The sequence below is a fragment of the Trachemys scripta genome, chromosome 18 (genome assembly GCF_013100865.1).
Source record: "Trachemys scripta elegans isolate TJP31775 chromosome 18, CAS_Tse_1.0, whole genome shotgun sequence".
Taxonomy (NCBI): Eukaryota; Metazoa; Chordata; order Testudines; family Emydidae; genus Trachemys; species Trachemys scripta.
This window is the reverse complement of record NC_048315.1, coordinates 2,774,848-2,797,095: the sequence shown is the minus strand read 5'-3', so window position 1 is coordinate 2,797,095 and position 22,248 is coordinate 2,774,848. Positions and strand designations below refer to the sequence as shown.

Genomic DNA, 22,248 nt, shown 5'->3' with positions numbered 1-22,248 from the left:
GCGGAAAGTTTCTCTCTCCCCCCGGCAGCTTCCGCTCCGGAGTCCTGTCGGGGCCCTGACGTCGCGGCCCGGCCCCTCTCCGGCACAGACCCGCCTCCCCCTGGCCGAGCAGGCGGGGCCCGCGGGGAGCGCCCCGCCCGGCGCAGGCCGGGCTCTGCGGGGGGCGCCCCTCACCGTAGCGGAGCCGGGCTGCGCTGGGGGAAGCGGCCGCACCGTGGGGCGCCAGGCCTCGGGCTGGGCGGGGGGAGCTGCTACCTGGTCCCTGGGATAACACTCCGACTAGCTCTCATGTATCATACCTGGCTCTCCAGCCTCCCCGGAGGGGACAATATCGTTATCCCCTTGTGCAGATGGGGAAACTGAGGCTCAGAGCAGCCAACTGACTTGCCCATGTGCCAGGTCTCCTGGATCCCCTCCAGTTATCCGTCCAGTAGGCCACTGTGCCTCTCAGCCACAAATGGCCACGAGCTAGTAACCGGAGCCCAGCCCCACCCAGGGAGAGGCCGCGCTGGGGCCCAGTTCTGATGCCCCAACACACATTGATTGTGATGGGTCTGCCCATGGAGCACGGGCATTGGAGGCTGGCTCAAAGCCACCCCTGCGCCGTGAACTGTCTGCAGAACCTTTGTGGGCCAGCGAAGAACCTGGAGCAGGTTTCATGTGACAGAGTTGGGCTCTGCTGTTTGTTTCCCCTCCTGTCTCCCTCCACTCCTGTGCAGTTGAGCAGTTTTGCTCTCCCTGCCCACAGCTGCGCTAGAGACAAGGCAAAGTTATTGTTAAGCTTCATTTTGCAAGCGTGTTACACACACAAAGCAAAACCCATCAGCCAGGTGTGTCATGGTGACTTCTGATTGCGGTCGGCTTTCCATCCCCATTCTCCACCCCTGCATTCCGTTCCTAACCTCCCCTCCACTCCGCCACCCCCAGGTCCCACGCCCACACCTTCTGTCCACCCTCCAGCGTCCGGGCCTTCCAACCTGCCCCTCCAGCCCTGCTGGCGGGACTTTGCTTCTCCAAACATAGGAACATTTAAAAGCAGCGTCACTCTTTGACCTGACGCTGTTTACCCAAAGGTGAGAGGAACGGCGGAACACACCAGGACGGTCACCCTGGTATCTGGGCGCTGCACGCTCTGTCATGGATCTCTGCGCACACCAACTCACTTGTCCAAGGTGGTAGAACAGAGAGCTGGGGGCTCACAGGCCCAGCCTAGTATCCTGACCCCACACCACTCCACTGTAGTAGGCAATGAAAGAGCCTCATGATCTTTAACGTTTGGCACCTTCCAATACCCCCCCCGCCTTGCTGGTACCCCGGGCTGCACTGTATCCAACCCAGGGAGAAGCCCCTCAGGGCAGGAGCCTGACCTAGCTGGAGTGCCATGCACGCCTATGATTCTGCAGAAGCAATAAGCGCAGCTGGCCCCGGGCACCAATAAATCCCTCCCCCAGCCAATCCTAACGGTTGGAAAATGATCTCCATTCTCGTCGTCCAAGATCAAGCAACTGCTTGGCACAAAAGCTGAGCTGTGCACCACACCCTGAGGGCTGGCTAGCCCACAGATTCCCAGAGCCGGGGTAACGGTGCTGGATAGCTGCAGTCAGGGTCTGTGCTGCACGTCTTGGAACCAGCATTTTCCACTGGCTTCATTGCACGCCACCAGAGCCACCTTTTGTAAAGCATGGTTACAGGGGTGCTGGCTCTTCACGGAGAGGCGGGTCAGGTGGTTATCAACGACAACAAGTGGCTCAGCTGCAGGTAGGGCTGGTGGGAGAGGGTCGGTGCTAGGGCTCCGTGGGCTGCTGGCTGGCGAAGGCTTTGGCTAGGCCGAGGGAGATGGGAGAAATAATAAACAATCCTGGAACCAGGCTAGAGGACGAGGCTAGGGAAAGCATGGAGAAAGGCTGGATGCAAACAAGGAAAAAGAAAAGGGTAGATTCTCTGGAACCAGAAGAACCAGCAAGTAGGAGGGCAGGAAAGGGAACCGGGGGAAATCACATGCTAGTAAACTCCCTAGGTAAGGACCGAAAGACGGGGGAGTTCTGAGGATTGCAGAGTGGAAATACAGTAAGAGCTCAGACACTGTCTGGTGGGGACGTGTTAGTGGAATGTAAAAATACAGAACAAGCAGAGAAGCGCCAAAAGACAAGGGTGCTAGGTCAACTAAAAATAAGCTGCCGGCTACCCAAATTCCTCCCTGAGACTGCAGTGGAGGTGTGTGGTATGCCAGATGAAATGTCAGAAGAGGAAATATAGCAAGATAGAAGTGAAGATAAGGTGATTACTGCTAAGAGGCTACTTAGCAGAAGAGGAGGTGATAGCCAGCACTTGACACCTGTGCTGTCACATTTAAAGGAAGGATGCTACCACATAGGTAACTTTATGCATCCGAAGAAGTGGGCTGTAGTCCACAAAAGCTTATGCTCTAATAAATTTGTTAGTCTCTAAGGTGCCACAAGTACTCCTGTTCTTTTTGCGGATACAGACTAACACGGCTGCTACTCTGATACCTGTCATTTAGGGTCTCTGATGTTCTGGACTAAGCCCTGGATTCCTCCATCTGTGAGATGCTACAGGTGCCAAAGATAGCACATAATTGCAAAGGGAAAATATGTTCAGTAATGCATCCGAAGAAGTGGGCTGTAGTCCACGAAAGCTTATGCTCTAATAAATTTGTTAGTCTCTAAGGTGCCACAAGTACTCCTGTTCTTTTTATGTTCAGTAAGCGTGGAGGTAACCAGTCATTGTATGATAACTGTGAGGAAGGGACAGAACAAAACTCTTGCAGCTGTGGAGGAAAACACAGCTCCGCATATGGTGGATGTACTGAGGCAAAGTGTGCTGGAGAAATACAAACCCTCAAATTACTAATAACATCTCACATGCAAGAGCTGCTAGGAGATAGCTAGAACTGGGGAAAGGGAATAGCCCGCAACAAATGAACGGGCGAGAAGTAACGCGTGATATTGGGGTAAGGAGAAGACATAGTACTTCTACAAAGAGAGGTTTCAGAGTAGCAGCCGTGTTAGTCTGTATCCGCACAAAGAACAGGAGAACTTGTGGCACCGCAGAGACTAACACATTTATTTGAGCATAAGCATGAAGTGGGCTGTAGCCCACGAAAGCTTATGCTCAAATAAATTTGTTATACAAAGAGAGTCATTGTGTTTCTGATGGAAGTAATACATTGTACATCTCAAACAGGGAAGAAAACAGAAAATTCAAATAATTAAAGCTGTTCAAGAGTACTTGTGGGTTAGCAACCTATCAGTGGAACGACTTCCTACCTTCCTAGGTGAAGGAAATATTGAACATTAAAAGAATGGTGGTGGCGTCTTTCAGCTGGAATGCCCAGAGCCTAATAGTGCCTGGGGAGGAATTCAAGCAAAATATTGTTATGAAAATAAAGCCTGATATAATATGCACACAAGAGACTTGGCTAATAGGAAAACTAAGCCATAAAATCCCAGGATATGGCATAGCTAGAGAAACAGAAAAGGGTGGGGGTGTTTGCCCCTTCATTAAGGAGAGCCTGAACTACCTTGAAGTAGAGGTTAAAAAGCTAAACTATTGAGTTCAAAATAATACAAAAAAATTCTGGGCCTCTAACACTTTTCATAGATTCATAGATTCTAGGACTGGAAGGGACCTCGAGAGGTCATCGAGTCCAGACCCCTGCCCGCATGGCAGGACCAAATACTGTCTAGACCATCCCTGATAGACATTTATCTAACCTACTCTTAAATATAGCATTTATAACCCAAGCCAGAAGTAGAGGCTATGGACCTGAAAGCATTCATTACAGATGGCACCTGCCTCTCTGTTAAGTGTGATGGTCTGAACAGTCACAACAGATTGTGGGGAAATAAGAAAAATGATAAAAATGGGAAATATTGAGAGCAATTCTTCGAAGAGGATAATGGAGTAACATTAAACCCTGGTGCACCGACCAGGCTCAATAAAGCTGTCAGAAGCCTGGAGCTGGGAATAGCGTTTAGCACCATAGCAAGTGATGGCTGCTGGGAAATGTGCAGAGGAGGGAATGGGTAGTGACCACTTCCCCACGTTAATTACTTAGCAAGGAAAAGGAAATGCCAAAGCCAAGGAGAATCTCCCCACGTGAAATCTCAAAAAAGCAATCTGGGAACTCCTTCGAACCAAAAGTGAGGAACACGTGACTGAGCAATTTACTAATGGAATCCGAAAGACAGGCAGAATGGCTATTCCTAGGATACCCACACTACCTAGAGATAGGACAAGTGCTCCATGGTGAAAGACGGAATGTGAAATGGTAAGTAGGGAAAGGAATAAAGCAAAAAGAAATAATCCTGAGATAGCGAGGACTTAATGAAATATTACAACGGTAAGGGGGTGGCACAAAGGGCTCTAAAAGGAGCAAAGAGAGGAAGCTGGGGAACATCCTGTGGGGAAATGAAGATACCAATGCAGCAGAGGGGTATGAACAAATTAGGAACAGGAATGGAACAAAGACTAAGAGCCTTGCGGGTGCAGGGCCTGGAGTAATAAGCTCCAACAAAGAAAACGTGGAAATTCTGGCCACCATGTTTCCCAAAGTCAGTAATGAGGAGGATGAGAGGGTAGAACTTCGGGAGAGAAAACAAGCATTCCTGAAGGATAATTATGAGATGACGATGAAGAGGTGGGAGGAGGATGTGGATATTATTTGAAAGTAAAACTTTAGGCATGTGGGAACTCCAAAAAGTGATAAGGAGCCAAAGAACCACACCAGGCAAGGATGAAATAAACTCTGAAATGTTTAAACATCTGTGTGAAAAACGTGAGGGCGATACTAACATTATGTAATAGCATAATGGAGAAAAGGTGAAATACCTAAGGCCTGGAAACAGGCAATCAGAGTCCCCGGGAGGAGACAGGGTCCGTTGACCTCAAGATCTGAGGCATCCAGACCAGCTGCCCACACAGCATGTTTTGGTAAAGCCATGTAAAGAATGGCCTCGGAGATGAATAGCACACCTGGAACGAAAAAGGTTCATACATGAAACACAAAGTGGGTTCGGAAGAGGGAGGCTTGCAACTGATGACACTGTAGGGATAGAGACAGAAGAACAAAAAAGCACGAGAATGAAAGAATTCAATAGAGTAACCTTCCCTGGCCACAGAAAAAGCCTGCAATGTGTTATGGGGAGAGGGTATTATAGGAAGAATGTACACATGGGTAAGGGACTTCTTACGCAAAAGAACGACACAAGTGCAAACAAGGAAAGCTTTTTCCAATGTATTCTCAACTGCAAATGGAACTCCACAGGCTGGTGTCATTAGTGCAGCCCTCTTTAACATCGTGATCAATGACCTCTGTAAGGAGATGAGTACAGGAATTGGGAGCACATGATTTGCTGACGAGGAAGCCCCTACGACAGGCTGAGGTGCAAGTGCCCCCAGCTCCAGGAAGCAGGTTGGCTCCTGTCGGAGATGTGAGAACAGGTGATGATTGAGCCAAGTGGTCTGTGGAGTAGAAACCTCTGGGAATAGAGAGGCCCCTGCAGAAGGCCCAGGCTTGGGGGAAGGGAAAGTTAGCACTGCTCCCCTCTCCCCCCCCCCCGCCCCTTGGTAAGGCAACTCCCATCTTTTCATGTGCTGTGTATTTATACCTCCCTACTGTATGTCCCACTCCATGCAGCTGATGAAGTGGGTTCTAGCCCATGAAAGCTTAAGCCCAAATACATGTTAGTCTCTAAGGTGCCACAAGGACTCCACATTGTTTTTGCTGCTACAGACTAACACGGCTACCCCTCTGAAACTTGAGGTACTGAGTTAGTTGTATGTGGAAGAAATAAAACCAAAGCCCTGAGAAAAGGGCCTGAACCAGATTCTGAGTGTGGTGTCCCTCTTCCTGGGCTGAGGGGACAGACCCGCAGACTATTATGCTCTTGGAGGGGGGGGGAAACAAAGTCCTATAGGACAGTAAAGGAGTGCAAACTAACAGAGCAAAGCCTGTTTCTGAAGCAAAGGCAAGAATCGCTCCTTACTGGGCCCTGCTGCCATCCCCCAACCGGTTCTGAACCTGAGACCAAGTCAGTAAGATCACTTCTTTGCTCTGCAGCGCGTAATGATTTTATTAACAACACAGGCTCCGGCTCCCACGGCTCAGAGGAAGCCAAACGAGACACCAGCCCATCGCATGAAGAGTGCAAAAGTAATGAAACCAAATAAGCCTTTGTGCAAATACCCAAGTAGCTGGAGCTCTGCAATGCAGAAGCAGGGCCAAAGTCACTCGTGGTGTAACTCCACTGGTGTAACTGCAAGTCAGCAGAGCCACAGTGAGCGTGACCTGGGCCCCTTGGGTTTGTTGCATGGAGTGTGTCTATATAGGTGGGACAGCACAATCAACCCCCACGCCTGTGCACAGCCTGGGATGCAAGCAGCCATGCAAGGCAAGGTCATTCAGGTGACCTAGGAAACCCAGAGCGAGCTAGTCAGAATGGTCCCAGGTCAGCATCTCAAGGGGCAGGGGCAGCAGGGCTGTGCGCATTTCTGGAAGATTGCTCCAGAGCGGCAAATAAGCCTGGCTATGGTAACCCTTGACTAGACGTGCACACCGCACAGTGGTGTCGCCAACTCCCACACAACGCCGCGAAGGACGGGCCTACAGCAGCAAAGCTGGCTGCTGTCACTCACTACCGGTGGTGAATTGCAGTCTGAGCAGTTACCTGATCCCAGGATTTTCCTGCAGATGGAAAGCTGCAAATGCACACAGCTGGCGGGGGGTGGGGAGGGTTCTGCAGCTCTCCTCTCGCACGCCCTGGCAGCTGGGAATGATTCTGATGACCTCTCGCCCAACCCCACTGCATGGCAGCTGCTTTCCATTCCTAAATTACCCCCACAACTAACTCCCTTCAGAATCCCTGCTGCAGGGTTGCCGTACCCTCTTTGGTCATGTTTGCATTGCCACTGGGAGCGCACCTCCCAGGGGTGCCAGACACACTGGTTTGCTAAACAACAGGGTGGGCATCCGGGCACAGGTGCAGGAACAAGCTGAGGCAGGCTTGTATTGGGGCTGCTAGCCTGTGCCACAATATCTGTGCCAAAATTCTGGGAGGCATTAACAGGTTTGCTGTGAGCAAGACATGAGAAGTCATTCTTCCGCTCTGCTCTGGTTAGGCCCCAACTAGAGTATTGTGTCCAGTTCTGGGCACCGCATTTCCAGAAAGATGTGGAGAAATTGGAGAGGGTCCAGAGAAGAGCAACAAGAACGATTAAAGGTCTTGAGAACATGACCTATGAAGGAAGGCTGAAAGAATTGGGTTTGTTTAGTTTGGAAAAGAGAAGACTGAGAGGGGACATGATAGCAGTTTTCAGGTATCTAAAAGGGTGTCATAAGGAGGAGGGAGAGAACTTGTTCACCTTAGCCTCTAAGGATAGAACGAGAAGCAATGGGTTTAAGCTGCAGCGGGGGAGGTTTAGGTTGGACATTAGGAAAAAGTTCCTAACTGTCAGGGTGGTTAAACACTGGAATAAATTGCCTTGGGAGGCTGTGGAATCTCCATTTCTGAAAATATTTAAGAGCAGGTTAGATAAATGTCTATCCGGGATGTCTAGACAGTATTTAGTCCTGCCATGCGGGCAGGGGACTGGACTCGATGACCTCTCGAGGTCCCTTCCAGTCCTAGAATCTATGAATAGCCACACTCGCCTGAGCAGCGCTGGGCTGGGAGGTCACGCTGCCCGCTGCAGTGTAGCCAGACCGTCCGAGTGTCCCCCTCAGGGGCCCGCCTCGCGTCTGTGCCTCTCCTGGGGTGGAATTCTGCAGTTCTCCCACTCCTCGGCCACAGCACTGGGATCCACCTCGCGGGGCCAGCCGGGTTTGACGCCTGTGGCTCCTCCCTTGGGAGTCGGTGGCCAAAGTATGGTTTGTTTTAACAGTAGGAACAAAGCAATTAGAGAAGAAAGGCCTTGGAAAACGACACCCAACATGTCTACCTTGACGACCAGACAGGAATTCAGGCGGGAACTCTAGCAGGCCTAACTGCTTCAGCCACCCCAGCAGGTATCTCTGTGTCATTCCCCTGAACTCCTTCCTCCCTTGAGAGTCCCTTTTTATACTGCTATAGTCCTTTTGATCTGGCTTTTTCCTGTCCTGTCCTATGGCTCTTATCCTGAGCCATCCCGTTTCCTTCCCGCATCTTTGCTTACAGCCCCCATTAAATCAAACCAATATACTCCTACAGTGACAATCCCAGTGCCCAGGCCAAAGGACTCCGGAGGAGCTCCAAATGCTCTGGTCACCCTCCGTGCAGACGGGGCTCGGAGGGGAGGGCTAGCTTAGCTAATCCAGCTGCTCGGGCAGACCCAGGGCATTCCCGCTACGGAACCCGGCTGCAGGGGTCACGGCGTGTGCCTCGCTATGTGGCCATGGGATGTTTTGGGCCCTAACTGCCCTGGCCAGAAAGCACCCCATTGCTTGTGCTCATGTTGCCTTTTACCCTTTGCTTTTGCAGGGCTCGGTGCTTTTTTCCCACCGATGTTTCTGTCGCTCCCCCTGCATGTTTCAGGCAGCTGTCTGCTTGAATGCTGATGAGGAGCAGAGAGGATACGCTTTAACGCACTGAGCAAGCTGCATAAGCAACCATCCCTTCTCCTTCACACTGTACATACTGCTTGGACTTCACGCTCCCCTCCTCCCTAGTGTGCCGCACTGTACCAATGGCCAGGGGCTTTACTCAAAAGGCTTTTGCCTTCAGCTGGCGCATCAGGCTTGAGCCAGTGTCAGAGGGAGGGAGCCCCGGGTGCTAACTAGCCATTCATTTCGCGCTTTTGGCCTCTGGTCCTCATAAAGCAGCGGGTGACACTATCTGTGTGTAAACCTCACACACAAAAGCAATGTCCTCACCCATGCCAAGCCCAGCGTTAAACACCCATCAAGGTAACAGATGATAGGGCAGAGCCAGTCACGTTAACAAAGCAGTTAATTAAAAACATCCTTTAGGAAATGACTTGATTGTCTCCTTCTGGAGAAAGCCCCCACAGGTCCCTCTCCGCACTACTCCCCCCCTCACCCGGCAGATAAAAGACAGCTTAGCCCAGCCTGGCCCAGGCCCCCAGTGGGCAGGCCCTGGCCTCTAGCCAGTAATGGCCTTGACACGTTCAATTAGCCAAAATCGTTTTCAAATAGTTTTTCCTAGCAGTTTGCAGGCAACCTGCTAGCAGGGGCGAGAAGTGAGCAATTTAGGAGGCTAAGTGGTTTCTTGGATCCCCTCCCAGTGCTGATGGGGTGGGATTTTATATTTCTCCTCTTCCTTATGCACTGGAGCTGGCTGACCCCCTTTACTCCTCTCCCGCCCCTGAGGTCTCCCCAGGAGCAGAGTGGGAGGCATGCGATGGAGAAGCCCGGTGATGATGCCCAAGGGATGAGGAAGTGTCTGGTACAGGCAGCAGCCTGGGCGGTTAGTAAAGTAATTAATGCCACAAACCAGCCATCTCTTTGCTGAACGAAGCTAAAATTAGTGCACTGCAAAGCCTCCCTAGCACAGCCAGTTGTGTGGACACGTGTTTGCCAGGCACCCCTCCTCACCTGAACAAAGGCAAGATTTCTCCTGGCCCTGAGGCCAGCGATTTGTGTCCCCAGCCTCTGGCCGGACTGGCTTTTCCACCCGGGCTGCAAAGGGCTTTCTGACGGGGGTGCAAAGGCAGCCAGCGAGCTCCTCGGGCTGGAGCAATGAGGACACAGCCCAGGCCCACTTTTGCCAGCTCTGAGTTCTGGCTCATGCTGGGAAGAGATGATTAGTCTTGTGCCCTGGAGTTTCCTGCCCTGGTTCGCAGCAGCTGGTCTAGCTATGGCACCAATACAGCCCCCAGCGCCGCAGGAATTCGGCAGGGCTGGCTCAGGCATTCCCATGGGTACAAACCCAGAATCACCATGAAACCACCTGATTCTAAATGGCCAGTGACATCCATAGGAAACCCCAAGCTCCCAGCTCCCCACTGCAAGCCTGACCTGCGGCCAAGCACCCCGATGAGCACAGGGCATCCACGCTCCCTGCCTCTCCACTGGCCATGGGCTGAGGGCACCTCGGGATGGCATGGTGCACAATGGGCCCTGCGAGCCATGTTATTAGTGTTGTCAGTCTCCAGAGAGCAAGGGAGCTCTGGCAGCCAGGTGGCTAACTTTACCTGGCGAGGAGTCCAGGGACAGAGACAAGTCGGGGGGCTGTGAGGGCAGCGTGTGGAGAGAAAGGGGGAGCCTCTGACCCCCACTGAACTATTCAGTGCAATAGAAGGCTCAGCCTGGCCCTACGGCACGAACGCCCGGAGAGCTCTCCTGCTTTGTTCCACTAGCCCCTGCCTGTCTAGGGTCCCCTCAGCCCCCCACGCACGGGGCTCCCTGGGATGCAGCAGTCAGAGCTTAGCAACGCCATTTCCACCTTGCTCCAGCAGAGGGAGCCCGAAGGAAACACAAGCCCAGGCCCAGGCTGTGCAGGGCTCCAGCAGCTCCACTCCCAGCGCCCTGGCACCTTGGCGGGCGTTTGCTGGGGGCCGGGGGCAGGGAGGGCGCTAGGGAGGGGAAATGCACGAGTAGCTGTAAAGCTGTTAGCAGTGCCCTGAGCCCCGGGAGTGCTGCAGGGAGTGGGGTGCTGATGGGTGCCCCTAAGGGGAGCCCCTGGAGTGCTGCAGGGAGTGGGGTGCTGATGGGTGCCTGGAGGGAGCCCCTGGAGTGCTGCAGGGAGTGGGGTGCTGATGGGTGCCCCCGAGGAGAGCCCCTGGAGTGCTGCAAGGAGTGGGGTGCTGATGGGTGCCCCCGAGGGGAGCTCCTGGAGTGCTGCAGGGAGTGGGGTGCTGATGGGTGCCCCCGAGGGGAGCCCCAGGAGTTCTGCAGGGAGTGGGGTGCTGATGGGTGCCCCCGAGGGGAGCCCCGGGAGTGCTGCAGGGAGTGGGGTGCTGATGGGTGCCTGGAGGGAGCCCCGGGAGTGCTGCAGGGAGTGGGGTGCTGATGGGTGCCCCTGGGGGGAGCTCCCAGTTTTTCAGCCTTCAGACTCTGAGCGTGAATTTCTTTCCTAACCAATTTGGCCTTTTATTGTAGGGTGAACTTCCCCGGCCAAATTCTCTCCAAGTTAGGGGCCTGGACAGCTCCTTTCACACCCAGCTCATCAGTCTGCAAGGGGCGCTGCTGCCCTCTGGCGTCCACCTCCCAAATCCACTGAGGCAGCGGGTGCTGTTTGGCCCCCCTGGGGCAGTCTCAGAAGAGCTGGAGCAGGAAGGGAGAGAGAGAAAGAGCAGCACCCACTCCCCCACCCCCCGCTGCTGCAGCTCACACCTGGAGACCAATGCAGTCAGGAAAGGGTTAAGTGTGCAAATCTCAACCGTCAGGAGTGTTGCCTAGTGGCTAGACCAGGGGCTGCTGCCTTTTCTTGCTAGCTCTGCCCCCACTCGCGGTGTGAGCTCGGGGCAGGTAAGTGGGGTGTTATAATCGCGCCCCACCTTTGTAAAGCACTTTGGGAACTTCATGGGGAATGCCCCATATCTGTGCTAAGCCGCACAAAGTCCCCGGCGCTGGACAGCAGAGCCACGCTCCTGCGATGCATCTGCCCACTCCACACGGACAGGACAAATGGCCGACGCTCATCGGGGGCTGGCCACGTGCACTGGGCAGACAACGCTGCTCCAGGCACGAGATAGAGGTGGGCAGGTGGGGACTGCACAAGACAATAGGTAACACAATCTCTCCAGAGCAGGGCCAGGGGAGCTGCCTTCCTCTGCAGAGGCTTCATTCCAGCTTGTGCTGATCGCTATCCGTGTGAGTGCCACACCTTGCCAGCTCCTCGTTAAACGCCCAGTGCGGCTTTGTCTCCAGTGCAACGTTCTTGGGCACTCCCACATGTTCCAGTCTCTTCCCCGAGAGGAAAGTGGCCGCAGAGGCCCTGGCTAAGGACATGGTGCTCGTGGTGCTGGTGTGTGCCCGGGGAGCTGTGGCATGGACTCCTCTCAATAGCTGGAGTCCCCAGCGTGCAGTATGGGCAGCAGCGGTGCAAGCAGACCCACCAACACATCTGGGAGGCTATTCTCCGGAGGGGAATTCATGCTCCACCGCTCCAGGGCCTCAGTCAGTGAACCCAACCACCCATGAGTCCACCCACGACACCAGCGAGCTGGTAGCTGGGACTCCTGCTAGTCCCCTGGGATAAGGGGGAGGTCACGTGGAAAGGACGCTGGTGATCAGAGAGGAAGCAGGGCCAGAGCGAGCCATGAACATCACTTAGTAATAGACCGGGCAGTGGTGCAGGGAGCAGGCCACAACTAGGGCTGGCCTGTGCTTTGGGCCGTCCCTGCAGCATACGGGATCCCTCCAGAGCTCAGCTGCCCTCTCGCCTCGCTTACGCATTTGCTCCCATCTCTTCGCCATGCCAGTAAAACATCTGCCCGACTCCTTGGTCTTCCCAGAACAGGCAGGAAGACAGGTGAAAGACCAGGATGCTTGGCACTCAGCCCGCATGGTCCGAGAACAGTGAGGGGCCGGTGACGATGCCAGATGTCCTAGGAAGGAGATATGGATTTCGTCAGCTGCCGGGAGCCAGCTCCCTTTGGGCACAGGCCAAGGAGCAGCGAGCGCTCCTGAGGGTCAGGACCCCTCTCGGCAAGATGTCAGAGCAGGAGCGGTGTGCAGCAAGCATCCTGACTGATGTGTGGCAACGGATAATTACGGCTCTTTCATCAGCTGTCAGGGAGACAGGCCTGGCTGAGCCTCACAACACAGTTCTGGCTCCCTGTCTCAGCTCGTAAATCTCTCCAGCAAGGCGTGATAAATCAGTGGGCCAGCTGAGCGTTCAGCCCTGGAGTAGAAGGCCCCCATCGGCCTGCCCACCCCCATAATGGGCACGTAGATAGGAAGCAGCCAGGACAAGGTGCGGATGGTCTCGGGGCGGCGCGCTAATTACAGGCAGCAAATGGCATCCTGGAGCCTGTGATTTATTGTCTGGCCTTCCCCTCTTCCGAGTGCTTGGGGTGGAAGCCTGTGGAGTGGGGCCCTGCCAGAGCAGAACCCCGGAGAAGAGAGGAATGGGGCGCTGAGGGGAATCTGCCGCACAGTCCTCCTGGGACAGGAGGGGACATTGTCCCAGTACTGCCAACCCCAAATGGTCAAAAATCCGGAGTCAGGCTCAGCAAAAATCCTGAGATTCTGTAAAAATAGTAAATTTGGGGTTCTTCTGCTTTTTGAGCCTATAGGGTGCACTGGGGTCACAATTTGAAGCTTTGAGGGCTAGAAATGTACTTTTTCTCTAAGAACAAAGGCTGAAATCATCACAGATCCACTTGATTCCAGGAGCTGGGGCTTTAAGGAAAACTATAAATACCATGAGACTCATGACAAATTCACGAGAGTTGGCAACACTGCTTAAGTGTCCCCACTTTACAGCGGAGGACGCTCAGGCCCAGAGAGAGACGTAACTTGCCAGGGTTCTACAGTGCGACAGGCTGAAATAGAACCTAGGAGTCCTGACTCTCAGTCCCATCACCCCCCCTTCCCATGATGTGCTTCCTCTGCCTCTTCTGCAGTGCCACACTGACACCAAAACCCAGTCTGCATCCTCCCAACACCCGGTGTGAGCAGCATGTCCCAGTCCCGCTGGGGGAGGGCGGCCCTCGGGACTGCTCCACCACAGGAAGTGCCATAGCCGGAGGGCAGAGGGGGGCCCCTCTGAGGTGGAATTCGGATTGCAGCCGGTGCCCTGCTTCCCCCAGTAAAGGCCCAATGGCCCTAGCCATGTAATCTGGTTTGTATGTCAGAGGACAATGCCTGGGGGATTAGTGCTGCCAAGCCGGAGGGGTCTTGACTGCCCCCCAGGGCTTGCAGCATAGCACCAGGGGCAAGGCCCTAGGAAACACACTGCCCAATGGGTCACCCCAGCGCCAGTGCTGGGGCAACTGTGTAAGAGTTCCCTGAAATCTTCAGTGGAAGCAGCCCGGGTCTGCCCTTCACCCCAGACCTATAACCACTAGGCCATGCCCTGTCTGTAACCCACATGGGTCTGTCGGCTCCCCTCCATTTCCCCCTGACCCTGGGACTCCCTGGGGGTGGAGAGAGCCCCAGTGGAAGATGAAATAATAAAGTGCCCCTACTCTGCTGCGCCGTGGGACGTTCCCCCATCTGTGCCAACGCCCCCTTCAGGAATCCATCGGCACTGCACACCGGTTCTGGCCCGCATTTCTGCACATGGGACGGGCCCGGGATAGGTACCTTGGTGGCTCCCGCAGGAACCCCCGGCTGCTAAATCCTGCCCCCAAACAGAACCTTGCTCACAGCTGACCTGGGCAGGCGAGTCCTTTGGGCCAGGAAAACTCCTGCTCCTGGGCGGGTAAGATTCCAGCCGGACAGAGAAAGCCATTGAGGTGGGAACAGGTGCGCTGTGGCGAGTGAGCGCAGGTGATGGCTCTGAAATATTTGTAGAACTTTGCCTCACTTTGAAGTTCTGCTGCCCCACCTCTTCCCCGAGGCCCCCAGCTTCTGATTTATTGACCTCCGCTAACACAGGCACCGAAATTAGCTGCAGCTTCAAAGAGCTGAGAGCAAAGAAGGGCAATAGACAAATAGCTGCCCGCTAATTGTAGCTATTGATCAAACTCCGGTTGAGATGATCAGATAAGATGGATGGATAAAAGGGGGCCATGATCGCCAGGAACCCCAGCAATTTGTCAGGCTGGCTCCTGCACCATTTTTCAAAACATTACCGTGGGCTCATGCAAGTAGTTAATAGCCGAGTGCTAATTAAATTATTGGCAGAGGGCAGTGGAATGAATTGCTTCAATGGAAGGCGGCCGCGTGGCGGTTTCTCAAAGATGCTGCGTCTGCATGGGGAGGCGGCAGTGAACCTGCCTGGACAGCACGCTGGCAAGCAAGGGGGTGAAACGTTCCCATCAGTCGAGGGAGTTTTGTTTCCAAAGCGTGTCCCAAAGGAGTCCAGGGGGATTCCTCCACCTAGGAGTGACCAGTATCCAGTGCCCCAGGAGAACGGGAGCACTGCCCTTTCGTGCGTGACTGCGCCGATGGAGTGAGCAGGCAGTTCTCAGGGTCGTTAGCATGGATTATTGTGGGGGGCCCGACAGACGCACCACAACCAAAACATGAGGGTTTTCACGCTGCAGGGGGCGAGAGGGGGCAGCCAGGGACCCAGGTGGTGAAAAGGTGGCAAGAGAAGGAGGGCAGCCGAGGAAGGGAGGCAGGCGAGCTCGCCTCTGTTCCTGGCCAAGTGATGTGGGCTGAGCTGCTGTCGTCACTGGCTGCTGATGGGCCCAGCCATTGCATAGCAGCCCTTGGTTAGGAACAGAACTCTGGGCCCCTCGTTTGGAAATCCTGCCCATCGTTGCTTGCATTTGCCATAGGGCCGAGGAGCCCGAGTCCTTGACTAGCCCGCACTGAGTTAGAGGCATGATTTTCCCACGCTTGGCTGGCGGATCAACCGTCTGCTCTCCATGCCGGAGAAACCATGGGGTGCTTGGGCCCTTCCTCAGGAGCCCTGTCTTCCCAGAACAGATCCTGCCCCCGGGCCCCCGACTCGCTGCTGCTCCGAGGGGCCAGGGAGGCCTCTGGAGGTAGGTAGCACTTTTATCAGCTTCGCTTCCTGCTCCACCGGGCAGAGGGCGTGACTAGGCCCCCAGGCAAATTCCTCTGCCCCAGCCGTGCGCAGGGGGTGGGTAAGTGGTCAGCCCCCTTGCAAAGGGGGGAATGTTGCCTGCACCACTGCTCCCTCCCCTACAAGACCAGGCTCCTAGTGCCCAGTGCGGTTCATGCCCCCCTCTCATCCGGGGCGTCGGCTTGGGCTACAAGGGGAGTCAGGGCCAGGCCTGCAGTTAACAGCTCTTGGTGCCTGTTCCTAAGTGCGCTCAGTGCTGAGGGATGCTGGATTGACAGCCCGGAAGATGGAGGGGTCTGACCCAGAGCAGCAGCAGCTGGGCTGCTTCCCCTACACACTGCTCCCTTGTGCCAGCATGTTTCCAGACAGCCTGCAGGGGACCCTCGAGGACCCATGGGTCTCCCCAGCCAAGCCCAGCCGTTTGGCCCCGTGCTGAGAATGGGGCCAGCAGTGCCAGCCGTGGTGAAGACCCCTGTTTGCTAGGAGCTGGGCTTCACCTGCCCATCAGTTACCCACAGGCACTGCACAGGTGGGAACTACTGAGGCGCTGAGCTGAAGTGAAAGAGCCCCTCTCTGACTGGCAGTCCCCCCAGGGCACCCAGCCCCGTCTCTTGGTGCTGCCCACTCAGCGCCTGCCCGCAGCTCCAGGCAAAGCCCCGTTCGAGACGTGCTCCTGGGGCACACCGGGCATACCCGTGCACCCAGCACCCGCGCAGGGCTGAGCTGCTCGGCCCACTAACCTCCCGCCCTGGATCCAAGGGATGGGGAGACGCTCGGATGCTGCCTGAGGGGCGTCCCCACTGCGGAGAGGTGGATGCTGGTGAAAAGCACGGAGCCAACCCCTAGCCATGCTGTTAGGAACCCCTGAGCGGTGGGCGGGGAGGAAGATGCTTGAATCATGAGATTGTATTGCACCTCCAGATGCATTGTGGGAGTTGCATGCCATTGACTGCAATACCTGGGACCAGACACGACTAGCTGCTCCCCTGGTGTCACAGCCCCTGCAATTAACCAGCTGGGGCAGGACAGAGGCATCTGGACAGCAGCTCCAGGCAGCCCCAGGAGACTGGGGTGAGGAAGGAGCCCGCGCTGCCTTCCAAACCGTCAGACCATAGGCCTGAGACAGAGAAACAGGCGGGCGATTTAGAGAGATGATGAGGGCCTGGGTGTCAGGACTCCTGTGTTCTACTCGCAGATCTCTATCATGGACACTCTCTAGAGCAAGCCGCTGCCTTGGTTTCCTCTCAGTAAATGAGGGACAATAATACAGCACTGCAGTGATGGGTGCAGGAGAATAACCCAGCCAAACACTGCTCTGCCACGCAGGGGCTGCAAGGCACTTTGAGGTCCTCAGATGCAAAGAGGTGCAAATAGCAATTGTATTTGAAATGGCCGCCTGAGCAATATGGCCAGCGCTGTGTGCTCATTGGAGCTTGTCTATCAGAGACAAGGGGCGGCAGGGGACACATCTTTTATTGGACCAGCTTCTGTTGGCGAGAGAGACAAGCTTCCCAGCTACACAGCACCAGGTCCAAGGCAGAGCTCTGCCCAGCTCCAAAGCTTGTCTCTCACTTGCAGAAGTCGGGCCCATAACGTGACCTCCCCCGCCTTGCCTCTCACATCCTGGGCCTGACCCGGCTCCAGGACTCTGCAAGCGTTGTCTATCCGCAGCCTCCGCACAGGAGAGCGTCCCTGGCTGCTGAAAGCAAAGCAGTGACGGGCCTGGGATGTTCTAGATCCCCGTGAATCTGCCCAGCCCGGGTGAGGGTCTCTGGGCAGAATCTTGCAGCAAACCGAGGCAGTGACTAACCCTACAAATGGAGGCTCCTTCACGGCGAGGGCTGTGCCTAGGGTTATCTGCGAGCCCGACAGCTCTGAGTGATTTACAGCCTGTGCTCTCCACACTACAGAGCCAAACAGGCCGAGCCCCTCACTGCTGCCGGAGCTTTGCACCCATCTTCTGGCCCGGTGCAGCCAGGAGCTGGGCAGGAGAGAAACACAAAGGGGGCGATTTGTTCCGGAGGCCGAGTAAGGAGGGGGAATGTGTGTGATCTTCCTCACAGTGCAGCTAAGGACAGGCTCAGCTTGGTCTGCGCTGTACAGGTGTTTCCCTGCTTCCTGTCATCCCTGACCTAATCCAGCATACCTGGAGGCAGGTAATAAAGGGCCCAGGAAAGGAACCACGTGGTGCAGTGCAGCTCTGCCTTGGAGAGGTTTTAGCAGGAGTGTCTAGCAAGCCCGGCAGGAGTCCAGCGCTTTGCTTCCCAGGAGCAGAGCGGAGCGGAGCGGAGCCATGCCCAGGCCAGCCCTGGGGAAAGGCTCAGCGCGCCTGCAGGAGCCCGACGGCACGCGAGAAGAGCTCCAAGGGGTGGCTGTCTCAGGGGCTCACCTCCTGGGAGCTGGGCAGGAGCTGTGGGCACCCCAGGCTGGCGAGGCCACCACCTGCCCGAGCGACTCGGCGGAGGCTAAGCTGAGGAAGAGGAGCAGGCCAGTGCGCTCCAAGGCGAGGAGGATTGCTGCCAATGTCAGAGAGCGGAAGAGGATCCTGGACTATAACCAAGCCTTCAACGCCCTGCGGCTGGCCCTGAAACATGACCTCAACGGCAAGAGACTCTCCAAAATCGCAACCCTGCGAAGAGCCATCCACAGGATCGCCTCCTTGTCCATGTCCCTGCACGCCAGCCCGGGGCGGAGGTGGCCCTGTGCCCACACAGAATGCCGCACCTGGTACGACGGGCCCCGCCAGGAGGAGAGCGGTAAGGGCAGCCGGGCCCAGCTCACCCACCTGCCCCCGGAGCACTGCTACCCAGATGCTCCCAGCTTCCAACACTGCCCTCCCTCCCCGCCGTATCCCAGGTATTCCCCTGAGCCTCCGCTCCAGTCCCACTATGGAAGCCTGAAGAAGGATCCTTTTATAGCCAGCCCTGCCTATTACTCCAGTGGGAACTACTACCTCGGGGTCAGAGCCATCTGCCAACAAACACACCTGGACAACTTCCGAGATTCTCTCCCCGGGCCAGTCCCCTGGCAGCTGGGGTGTAGCCAAGGCTCCGGGTAGCAGCAGTCTCTCCCCAGGCACTGAACGGGATTCCTGACACCTCTCCCAGCCAGACGGGACAAACCAAACCGGGGACACAAAGCGCTGTCTGCTGGGGAGCGCGGTGCCATGAGGGGAGCCCAGGACAGGGTTCTCAGCGTTGCCGGCGCAGCTGAGCACACATGCCCTCTGCAATCCAAGGAACGCAGGAAAACCGGGAGCAGCCGGAAGTGGATGCTTTGTATTTACTCTAGCAGGAGTTCAGACTATTTAACTCTGCTGTAAATCTAAGGTTTCCCTTCTGCAGTTCTTCCTGGCTCAACCCTTATTTATTCTCTCTTTCTTTCTGAGGAAATGTGAGTTTAAAAAAACCAGAGCATTTATTCAGCGTTGGCAAAATGGCTCCCCCGACCATATTAAAACTCTTTCATTGTACGGCAGCTGTGACTGTGTGAGGAGAGTTCTGGAAGCAGAAGCTGGGAAGGTTAATTGTAACTTGTGTTTTTTAATGATAAACCCGCAGGTGCCCAGCTCCCCAGGGCTGTGCTGGAAGGGCTAGAGGGGATCAGGACTCAGGTTTCGCCGGCTGGCAGTGATTAGAAGGATGGCTTTGGCCAGCAGAATGATGAATTCCCGGCCAATCCACATGGGGAGGGAGGAAAGCGAGAAGCTGGGTGCAGCACACTCCAGACAATCCCGGAGAGGGGGGTTTCAGAAAGGCAGGGAGAGAAGAGGGTGCAGGGGAGAAGGACAGGGTCAGAGCCTGCGATTGAAAAGCCAAACAAAGGGCTTGTCCATTCGCAAGCCCCTGGCCAGACGGTTCCCATGCTCAGTGTGCTCTTGCTGTGGTGGGAGAGAAGGTGAAATGGGGGAGGGCTGGCGAATCTGGGCTGGCCACGGCTGTTTTGCACAGGGAAAATCAGTCTCGGGAGCCTCGGGGGTAGGCAGGAGGGCAGAAGAGAAAGTTTGGAATCAGATCTAAAGAGCAATGCAAATGTACTGGGAAGGCCTGGCCCTTCCCCTCAGCTGGGCAGCGCCGGGGGGGAGGGTAGGCCTACAGCCGGGGGTGCACAGAGAGGCTGGGAGAGCAGTGGAGAGGAGGCAGCAGTCTGACTTTGGGTAGCTGCCTTGCTCAGAAGCGGCAAAGCGAGAGCACTGCACTCTTATGAAAGCAGTTCATGCACAGCTCCCCTGTGCTGGCTGAGATCCCTCCAGGGGACCAGCAGGAGGCCCTCGGTTCTGACTGGTCCATCTTTGTTACATTCCCTCACACCCTGGGGTCCCCTTCTGGCCTCGTATCTTCACTATCTCAGCTCGACTCTTGCAGGGACGTTTTCCCTGTGTTGGGGGCCTGTGTTGTGAGCACCCGGCACTGCCCCAGGGTGGGCCCTGAGGCAGGCCCTTGATAAATAAAGCTACTCACCCAGATCTGCCCCAAGTGCCATCCCCTCCTTCACTTTGCGGTGTGAACCCTTTCCATGCTGCGCCAAGGGGAACCCAGCCTGGCCCTTGGAGCGCTCGGCAGCGGGAGAACCAACCACCATTCAGTGGCTTTACAGGAGAAATGCTACTGAAAGGTGTGAACAAGAGGCACTGCCAGTGGTGACTGCCAAGCACTGGCCGATTTGTCTTGGGGGTAGGGGGGAGAGGACAAGACACCGACAGAAACTCAGAGCCTGGCTAAGCCGGGGCAGAGACTGACCTCGACTGACTGATGCTGGACCCAGAGTTGGGTTCCAGAAGACAGAGCGGGATTTGTTTTGTCTGCCCAGCAGCAGGGTTTCTGCAGTGACCCGTGGGCATAGCAGTCGGATTCAGACGGGCGCTCTGTCTGCCAGCTCCCGAGGAGATATCTGCAAAGGAGCTCTTTGGCTGAGCATTAGGCCTTTCACTCGTGTGGGGGGCAGGTACGCTGGGCTGGGAGGCCAGCAGAGGAAAGACTGCGGGAGCCAGTTCTGTGGCTAAGGAGGGCTGGCTAGGTGTTGGGTCAGGCAGCTGTTCCCCGCTAGGTGGGACTCCGGTGCCAGGAAAGGGCCTGCGGTGGTTACTGCCTGGGAAATCCTGGTTAACCGCAAGCAGCAGCCTTTCCTCGTCCATTTCTGCTGTCAGTGTGAAGCTGACACGTTTCTGCTGTGGAAGGCTTTCATTCATTCCGGGTACCTGCTCAGACACGACCCCAAGGGAGAGACACCTTCCCCCCGCCCCGCTGCTTGTCACCGGCAATGGTTGGGAGGCTTGATCCCATGAATTATAGGATTCAAAATAGCGCACAGCCAAAACCAGACCCATGTCAAGGTCCTCTCCGGAGAGCCCCCCTCCAATCCTGTGCCTCTCGAGGCTCATTTACCGCACCCAGCGCGCTGAGTCCAGGGGAGCTCCAGGTTGCAAAGGGGGCTGGTTGCTTTGCGGAAAGGTAACTAGTAGGACAGCCCCCAGTGCTCTGATAATGGGCAGAGAGGAAGGCTGGGCTGGGATTCAGGAGACCTGGGTCCCATTTCCAGCTCTGCTGCAGCCCCCCCGTGTGACTATGGGCAAGGCACCTTGTGTCTCTGTGCCTCAGTTTCCTATCTGCAAAATGGGAGCAATAATACACCCTTTGTCTTATCTATGGAGCCCTCTGTGACAGAGACAGTCTCTCCCGCTGTGCGCACCTAACACAGTGGGGCCCTGCCGGGCCAGCGGGTAGGCGGAGGGAGAGGAGACGCAAAGGGGTAAAACTGAAGGCTCTGGAAAAAGCCAGAGAGCTGAATGCAGAGAGCGCGGCCAGCACAGACGAGGTGGGGGAGGCTCCCAGATTAGCAAGGATGCAGAGCGGATAGTTTGGTGCCATCCAAATTGTTTTGTGGCTGATGCAGAAACGACTTTATCTGCGCCACTGGGTGGCACTCGGCTCCTCTGAAAGGATTCATGCTGCAAAGAGCCGGGTTGCAGTGTGTTAAATCCCTGTATACTGCTGGAAACGGCTCCTCCCCTGCTTTGCCTCCCAGCTCTAGCCCCATTGCAGCAAGGCTGATTGATTTATGAGTAATTAATAGATTAACAGGATGTAACCCACCCCCACCTCTGCTGTCCTGGCAGCCTGCCAGGCATTGGGCCAAAATCTGCTTTCGTGTACACCGGTGTCCATGGGAGTCAGGCCAGTTACTCCAGACTACCGTGTGTAAAGGAGCAGAATCTGGCCCGGTCCTGTCTCCCCTCACTCAGGGGAAGGCAGGTTTTGCGCTGGTTTCCCAGAGGCACTGGAAGAGCTCTGGACCGTGCCTGCGGAATGGCCCACGGACGCTGCCCCCAGGCTTCTCTTTCTTTGTCTCAGAGTTCAGCCCCCCATGTCCTGGCCTCCCTCACAGGGCAGAGGGAGGCCTTGTCTTTGCTGCAGTTCTGAATATGGGGCCTCTTCCTTTGTCTGGCTCTCTGGATCTCCTCTGAAGATTGGGTCAAACCCAGACAAACAAGGAAGATCGGTGGTCAGGGTACTAGCCTGCGGCTTGCAAGAGCTGGGCTCCCGTCCCTGCTCCGCCACAGACTTCCCGTGTGACAGCGGCACGTCACTTAGCCTCCCTGTGCCTCCGTTCCCACGTGTCCGGCACTGCCCTGCCTCCCACGGGCACC

The 22,248-nt window shown here is 55.7% G+C and overlaps 1 protein-coding gene across 1 annotated transcript; it reads left to right on the top strand.

Annotated features, from left to right (window-relative positions):
• The first annotated feature begins 17,895 nt into the window (after positions 1–17,895).
• BHLHA9 (basic helix-loop-helix family member a9) lies at positions 17,896–18,660 on the top strand. The gene has a single exon (XM_034752396.1). The coding sequence runs from the start codon at positions 17,896–17,898 to the stop codon at positions 18,658–18,660; it is 765 nt and encodes a 254-aa protein (XP_034608287.1).
• The last annotated feature ends 3,588 nt before the right edge of the window (positions 18,661–22,248 follow it).